The 7,906-nt window shown below is 48.2% G+C and overlaps 1 protein-coding gene and 1 long non-coding RNA gene across 2 annotated transcripts in view; one reads left to right on the top strand and one right to left on the bottom strand.

Annotated features, from left to right (window-relative positions):
• LOC107834242 (uncharacterized) overlaps positions 1 to 2,171 on the top strand; it is a 19,652-nt gene extending 17,481 nt beyond the window's left edge. The window contains exon 3 of the long non-coding RNA XR_001660029.1: positions 1,519 to 2,171. This is a non-coding gene — a long non-coding RNA (uncharacterized LOC107834242). The remainder of the gene's footprint in view (positions 1 to 1,518) is intronic.
• A 3,275-nt stretch (positions 2,172 to 5,446) lies between these two features.
• On the bottom strand, positions 5,447 to 7,866 carry LOC103129622 (ephrin type-B receptor 1-B-like). The gene is made up of 5 exons (XM_016665261.1): positions 7,775 to 7,866; positions 7,602 to 7,701; positions 7,328 to 7,521; positions 6,563 to 6,721; positions 5,447 to 6,466 (listed from the first exon to the last, which is right to left on the bottom strand). Exons 2-5 carry the CDS (start codon positions 7,656 to 7,658, stop codon positions 6,361 to 6,363), a joined length of 516 nt encoding a protein of 171 aa, XP_016520747.1. The 5' UTR covers positions 7,659 to 7,701; positions 7,775 to 7,866; the 3' UTR covers positions 5,447 to 6,360.
• Between the last annotated feature and the right edge of the window lie 40 nt (positions 7,867 to 7,906).

Here is a 7,906-nt window from a genome sequence, read left to right as displayed (position 1 = left end):
GCTCGCTGAAAGGCATCATGGGAAACAGGAAAGCTGCAGCAGGTCAGCAGTGACATCACTTCCTCCCTGAACAGAGCCAGGAATGAGGGAGGGGTCAGAGGTCGCTGGCCTTGCAGCTGGTTACCATGGAGACGGCAGGGAGGCTGAAGTATTTCCCTCTGAGAGAGAGGATGAACTTCTAGGAGGAGAAGATCTATGACTGGTGGGTCTAGATCTTGTAAATAGAAAATGTTTGGTTCATCGTTACAATATTTTTATTTTATTTGTCGTGTTTTTGTTTTGTTTTACCATCACAGTGGGCCGGGTCAGAAGTGTTCAGCACCTTGGACCGGACCGGACCGGACCGGACCGGACCGGACCATCATCCTGGGCTCAGAAGATCCAGGAAGTATAAAGACAAACTAAGATCTTTTTCAAAATCCTGTTTTTTTCTAGACCAGAAAACATTTATTGATCCGTTTGAGATTTTCTTGTTTCATTAAATTGTAGAATCTTTTATTCTGAAACTGTTTTTACTGGTTCTAATGGTTTACTGGTTGCTCTTGGTGGTTCCGACCCGAACAGCAGAACGTTTTCACACAGCCTGGATGTCATGTTGCTGAGGTCAGAGGTCACAGGAAGCTGCAGGCTGACCGGGACATCAGAACATCAGCTCCATGGTTCTGCTGGAATGTGACTGGACCCGGACAGAACCAGAACAAACTGAGTAAATACCAGAGGAAAAATCCAGAGATATGAAACTAGAAGCTGCTTGAAACTTTCTGGGTCTGTAATCTGGGTCAGAACCGAACTCTGTGGATGCAGGTCAAAGGTTCTGCTGCAGGTTCTGGTGATCAGATTACTGTAACTGTGGAACAGTCAAAGTACCGATGTGTTTTAATCCTGGAACATTAGTGGGTCAGATGGTACACGGCTCTACATTATGAGGTCAGCAGGTGACCTTTGACCCCAGCCAATCACTGAACAGAGAAAACAGAAAAAACTGAAACTGGAGTGAAAGAGGAACAATCTAGAGTTATAGATCTATAGCTATAGATGTAGATTTAGATCTAGAGCTATAGATGTAGAGCTATAGTCACCTTCAGTTAGGGTTAATTCAGAGATCAGGCTGACCTCTGACCTGACCCTTCAGACTGGGCCTTCCATCAGCTGCAGATCATTTCCAGGACTAAAGATCTGCTGCTGTTGGATCAGAACCTCTCAGGTTCTCTGGTTCTAGTATTCTCACCAGAGCCAGAACCCAACAGGACCGTCTCGGACCTGCTGGTGATTAAAGATGGCGTCCTGATGGAGCCGCTGCTGAAGCTCAGCTTCACATCAGCTGCTGTGAGAATCCTGAAGGTTCATCACATGACCTGAAGCTCCGCCCCCAGGCTGCCTCATTAATTATTCATGAAGGGGGAGGAGCCAGAGCTTGTTTTAGGTGTTCACATGTGTTAGACATGATTTAGACCTGCAAGACAACACACACACACACACACACACTCTGCTGGTTTAAAGCAGCTCTGGTTCCCACAGGTGTGTGTGTGTGTGTGTGTGCGTGTGTGTGTGTGTACCAAGAACTCACACACCCTGTGTCCCATCAGAAGTGACCAATCAGATGAGCTGGAATCAGCCGTGACCTCTGACCTCTAACCCTCTGGCCTGAAGCATTAAGGTCGTTCCTCATCAGTCCTGACCTTTGACCTGAGCTGTGATCAGAGGTCAGCTGAGGTCAAAGGGTTAAACTCCTGCCTGATGCAGCGGCGCTGAGCTGCAGGTCCGGTCCGGATCAACAGAACCACTGAAAGTATTCACACCTCAGAGAGCTGCTGACAGCCTCTGACTGTAATATCAGATCAATAATCAATGAGTGATTCACGTCAGAATGAAACTGAGACCAACAGATAAATAATCTGCTCTAATCTGAACATTTAATCTGGTTTAGATTATATTTCATATTCAATCAGTCACAACCAGAACATTTCACCTCCAGACATGAAACCATGAATCATCATGAAGTTATTAATGAGCTTCAGAGTCGGCAGATTTTCATCAATGTTTCTGATATTGGTGCCGATCAGGAGGCTGCTGATCAATACTTTGATCCTTTCTGGATCTCGGTTCTGTCCAGGACCTCTGGATCAAAAACGTTTCTGCTTTTTCTTCAAATAATAATAATAAATCTAAATTAAACATTTAAAACCTGTATTTTGTTTTTCTTGTGTAATTTTTCCTGAATTGAACCAAAAATCTGTGTAAATTTGACAAACTGTGTTTCTGTTCAGTCTGAGGATTAAATAACTTTATTTCATTTCATAATAAACCAGAGAAGGAAGGAAAGTTTCTCTGGACCTTATTTCAGTTCCTGCTTCTTCTGGGTTGTTTCTGTAATACCGTTTCCGTCCAGAGGTGGCGCCACCAGCTCTAAAACACGACTGAAATGTTCCAGTTGAGAAATTAAAGATCACAAATGAAAAAAATCAGTTTAATTAGAAGAAGGATTCTGATTGGCTGAACCATCAGGTGTTTAAGTTTCATAAAATAAAACTGGATCAGGAAAACATGTAATGATCAACAAACTGAACTTTAACAGGGAGAAACCTCCACCAGAACCAGAACCAGAACCAGAAGCTGCTTCTGGTTCTGGTGAGAATGTTATCCGGTTAAGTTAGTGTCCAAAAGAACTCCCATCACTTCTGACCATTTCTTTCTGCAGAAACATCCTTACAGTGTTCTGGTCTCTGGCAGCTCACTCTGGACCAGAACCAGAACCATCTGGACCGTCAGCTGAGAGGGTTGGATCTCATTTCCAGCCTGCAGGTCCAACGGGCTGCAGACGATCTCTGAGGAAAGAAGCAGCTCCTGGTTCTACTGATAACTTCCTGTATCAGGATCAGCTGCAGGAAGTCTTCATGGAGAGACGCCAATGCAGTCAAGAGCTGCTGATTCTGGCAAAGAGGAATCATCTGGTCCTGGATGGATCCTCACTGAGTTCAGACAGAATAAAATCCCTGCAGAGCCTCTGATGAGTGGAAGGCCACAGCATTTTATCTCCATTTCCCATTGATAGGTACTTTTTTCTCGAACCTATATAAAAGACCACAGACAACATATATGAATTTTAAAGCAAGGCTTTTGCAAAAGGAGAACTCTTCGCCATGACCTCTCCAGGCCGTTCACAGAGAGTTCTGGTCTGCTTCCGCGTGAGCCCCTGTTTTATTGTCAAAGCAGAACAGCCAAAAGGGGCAGTCAGGAAGAACAACAAAGGTCGTAAAACTTCTAACCTAAACAAACCAGCCAGGTGTGATATCTGATCTACGGTCTGAGCCCAGTTCATCTCTAGGTCAAACTGTCAATAAAGAAGTAGATTAACATCTTAAGTTAGGAGGTATTCTGGTTGTTAAGGTCTGAGAAACACAGAGTTAACTGTTTCACATGAAGATGAAACAGAGAGTCGTAACCTCCAGGTCAGTTTATACACACATAAGCAAGAGAACACTTTAAACTAAAAATCACAATAATACTGATTAACATTAGACTGAATATAAACTAAAGTAATAACAAAATGATAATACCAAAAATCTCTATCACCCATCATCCTTTGCTGCTCTTCACCAGGCTGCTGCACCTTCAGGAACATCATCCTCTTCCTCCTCAGAGTTTGAAACTACAGGAACATCTCCATGCAGTTAGTGATGCTGCAGCATCAGGCTGGTCCTCTGATCCAGTAGCAGAGAGTTTCTGGTTCTGATGAAGAATAAACTCTGATCACCTGCTGCTCCTGTAAGAACGACACGACACACAGCAGCTTCTCCTGTGATACAGAAACACAGAGAGAGAGAGAAACACACACAGAGAGAGAAACACACACACACACACACACCCTCCCCAGCTGTAACTCCATCCTCCTGTTTTCCTCAGTTTCTCTTCCTTCTGGCCTCATTAAAGTGAAACATGGTTCAGATGGAACCGGACCAGACTGGACCGAACCAAACTGAACTGGACTGGAGCTCCAGAGTCAGAAGGTTCTCCTGGGTTCTGCTGAGCCTCTGGTTCTGATCCAGAGCCTGAATCCCGACTGCAGGTTCTGGTCTGACCCACATGTGGCCCGGTTTGTGTGTTCAGAACAGAGCAGCAGGTTTTGGTTCTGGTATTTGCGGGCCGGGTCGGGTCATGATGAGGTTTTACCGGCTCAGTGGAGGAGGCTGTTCTGGAGGTTCTGAGGAGACCCAGTCCGGTCCAGTTAGCTTGAGCCCGACCCGGTTCTTCTCCTGCCTCATCTGAAGGCAGGAGGATCCGGTCAGACAGAACCGAGGCTGGAGGAGGAACCAGAACCAGCTGTAGGTTCTGTAGAACCGGCCCGCTCCAGTCCTGTAGAGAAGCTGAGCACTCTGGATGTTTGCTCAGACTCTGGTTACCACGGTAACCCCTCTCACCTCTGACCCCTGCATGTCAGGGAGTGTTGGTGGCGGCTGAAGTGGACCGGCTGTTGGACCCACAGAGCGGTTCTGACCCAGATGGTTCCTGGTTCTGCTGCCTGAGGTCCAACAGCGGCTCTGCAGGAAACCAGAGAGATTAGCAGGAACACGAAGGGTTAAACTAGCTAAAACATGAAGATTAAATTTAATAAATCATTAAATCAGTAACAGCTGATCTGTTATTGATCAGCTGTTACGGGTGGAACCTTACGGGTCGCGTAAGGTGGAACCTGAACGCGACCCGTTAAATATTTTCCGAGTCACTGAGGAAAATAAACTCTAAACAAACAGGAAGTTAAAATCTGTGAGACGTAAATTTATCAGATCAGAACCAAAGTCTGAGACAGAAAACAGAAAACCAACGAAAAGATCAGAAACAAAAACAAAATGAAGGAACAGAACCAGAAACAACTTCAGAAACATTAGCATCCAGAGCATTAGCATCATGCTAACCAGAGCGGCATTAGCATCATGCTAACCAGAGCAGTATTTATAGGTGATTATCAACAGAAAACAGGAAGGCAAGCAGAGCACAGCAGCTAATGCTAATGGCAGCTAATGCTAATGAACCACGTAGCTTACCTGCTATCAGGAGTCTGAGTTCTTCTTGATTGTCGCCATCAGCGGTTTATCACCATGGCGACCAAAAACGTCCCCACATTTCATAACATCTAGATTTTCGCAGTGTAAGGTGGATCCAGAACCGACCCGTTAATTTAAGGTGGAACCTGAACCAACCTGTTAATTTAAGGTGGAACCTGAACCAACCTGTTAATTTAAGGTGGAACCGAAACAAGAGCCATTAATTCAATAAAAATTAATTTGATAAAAATCTTAAAGTTCAGAATAAAATCAGATTTTCTCTGATGATAATAATGGACCTGAAACAGGAAAAGCTTCAGAACCAGGCAGTTCTGTTGGAAGAAGCTGGGCCGGTTCTACTAGCTTCCTCAGAACCACAACAAAAAACCACCAGAACCATCAGAACCATTTTCCATCTTTTATTTTCTTGTAAAACATACATGTGGGTCGGTATCAAAGCAGGAGTCCAGCTGGTTCTGGAACCTGCAGCAGGTCCAGTTTCTCTGGGATCATAAAAAACATTCAAATTCTGCTACAAGGTTCTGTTAAAAACATCTGGTTCTGGTCCAAACGGTTGGACTGGGCTTGGGTCAGAACCTCCACAACAGTTCTGAGGGATGACAGTCATTTAGAAGCATCTGGACCCATCAGAACCATCTGAGAGTCCAATCAGCTGCTTGTTCTGTTCATGAGATCCAAAACTTTCCAGAACCACAGAAACCCAGACAGAGCTGGTCCAGAGGTTCTGGTCGTGAATGACGGATTATTCATGATTATTATTGTGGTCCAGAACCGGGCTGCAGGTCCAGATGCCCTCCAGAACCTTCCTGACAGAGATCCACGGTGAAGAGGTCTCACTCTGATGTATTTCCTGGTTCCGTGGCTTCCTGCTGTTTGGACCACTGTCTGGTTCTGAAGCAGTTCTGGGTTTTACTATCCGGGTCCAAAGTTCCCGTCCTCTTCAGAACCAATCAGAACCCTTCTCCCAGGCAGAGGGCGGGGCTTAAGCTCTGAGGTTCCTTACTGGAAGGATAGATCCTCTCAGCGTCCAATCAGAGAAGCAGATATTCTGTATCATGGCTCTGCTGGCTGCTGATTGGTCGATCCCAGTTTTCCTGAGGAGCTGATTGGCTGGCAATAGTCCTGAGAGTTAATCAATAAGGCAACAGAAGATCTGTGACTGGCTAGAACAGGCAGGAGGGCGGAGTCTAGCAGTGCCGCTGGGATGTCTGGACGGTTTGTATCGGGTCAGAACTTTGGGCTCCAGGTCCAGTCGGCGCCGCCGGAGCTGAGCTGATGGTGGCTGCGCTGTGATTGGTCAGTAGAGCAGAGTGGGCGTGGCCTTGTGAATCCTGAGCGTCTGGATGGAGGAGAGGATCTTCTTCTGGTGGCCGGCGAGGGTGACGCCCACTCTGAGCAGGTCGCTATGGAAACGGAGAGGAGAGGGAGAACCATGAGCCCTGAGCACCGACTGCCAGGCTGATTCAGGCTGGGCCCGCCAGAACCCGCCAGAACCTTACTCTGTGTTGAGCTGCGACACCACGTCCAGGCTGGTCAGCCCGGCCTGGACGAAGTTCTGCTGGTACCGCTCCATCTTGATGGCCCGGAGCCACTCGGACACAGAACCGCAGGCCGACGGCGGCGGAGGGACGCGCTGGTCCAACAGGGGCTGGGAGGGACTGGGACACAGGGACAGGTTAGTCAGCCGGTTCTGGTCCAGTCCAAGGTTCTAGTCCAGTTCAAGGTTCTGGTCCAGTCCAAGGTTCTGGTCCAGTCCAAGGTTCTAGTCCAGTCCAAGGTTCTGGTCCAGTCCATGGTTCTGGTCCAGTCCATGGTACTGGTCCAGTCCATGGTTCTGGTCCAGTTCAAGGTTCTGGTTCAGTCCATGATTCTGGTCCAGTCCATGGTACTGGTCCAGTCCATGGTTCTGGTCCAGTTCAAGGTTCTGGTCCAGTTCAAGGTTCTGGTCCAGTCTATAGGTCTGGTCCAGTCCAAGGTTTTGGTTCAGTCCATGGTTCTGGTCCAGTCCAAGGTTCTGGTCCAGGATCTGGGTCACAGTTCTGACCAGAGGACAGAGAATCATGAGCTGGATCAGAACCGGGCCAGAACCTTCCTTTAGACCTGTTGACTGGTCGGCGCAGTCTCTGGGTCCGGACTCAGAACCAGCCAGGGACCGGGTTAACTGGGGTCTTACTGGGGTCTTACTGGTACCGGTTCTGGACCTGCTGCTGTAACCGTCACGGCCCTCTGTGACCTCTGACCCCTCCCTGACCTCCGGGCCTCACCTGGGCAGCTCTGGGGGCGTGGCCTTCAGGGAGGCGGGGTTCCGGATCAGCCGGTCCAGCCCGGACACGATGTGGCAGAACCTGGGCCGGTTGGCCCGGTCCGTCTGCCAGCAGTCCAGCATCAGGCTGTGGAGCGAGGCGGGGCAGTCTGGCGGCGGCGGCAGACGGTAGTCCTGCTCGATGGCGTTGATCACCTGGTCAGAACACGGGTCAGAACGGGTCATACCGGGTCGGGTCAGTGATCTGTTCTGGTTCGTTATCTGGTGGTTCTTACATCCTGGTTGCTCATGTCCCAATATGGCCGCTCTCCGTATGACATCACTTCCCACATGACGATGCCGTAGCTCCAGACGTCGCTGGCCGAGGTGAACTTCCTGTGAGCAGAGACCCATTACTGTCTCCATAGCAACCAGAACGATGGCCGGCGGCTGCAGTACCGCTGCTCACCTGTAGGCGATGGCTTCAGGAGCCGTCCACCTGATGGGGATCTTCCCTCCCTGAGCACAGGAAGACAGATACCTTTCAAAATAAGAGCATGTCTAAAGAGATGACAGCTCTGAGGACATCAGGAAACACCAG

This window comes from Poecilia formosa, unplaced genomic scaffold (genome assembly GCF_000485575.1).
Source record: "Poecilia formosa unplaced genomic scaffold, Poecilia_formosa-5.1.2 Scaffold560, whole genome shotgun sequence".
NCBI classification, from domain to species: Eukaryota; Metazoa; Chordata; class Actinopteri; order Cyprinodontiformes; family Poeciliidae; genus Poecilia; species Poecilia formosa.
The sequence above is the reverse complement of the archived record's forward strand: the minus strand, read 5'-3'. Positions and strand labels throughout refer to the sequence as shown.

Bases quoted from the DNA above. Each gene is read 5' to 3' on its own strand.
- LOC103129622 (XM_016665261.1), bottom strand. From the start codon at position 7,658: ATGTGGGAAGTGATGTCATACGGAGAGCGGCCATATTGGGACATGAGC. The intron at 6,722-7,327 runs GTGAGGCCCGGA...CCTGTGTCCCAG, and splicing joins ACGCCCCCAGAGCTGCCCAG to TCCCTCCCAGCCCCTGTTGG. The intron at 6,467-6,562 runs GTAAGGTTCTGG...CCGTTTCCATAG, and splicing joins GTGTCGCAGCTCAACACAGA to CGACCTGCTCAGAGTGGGCG.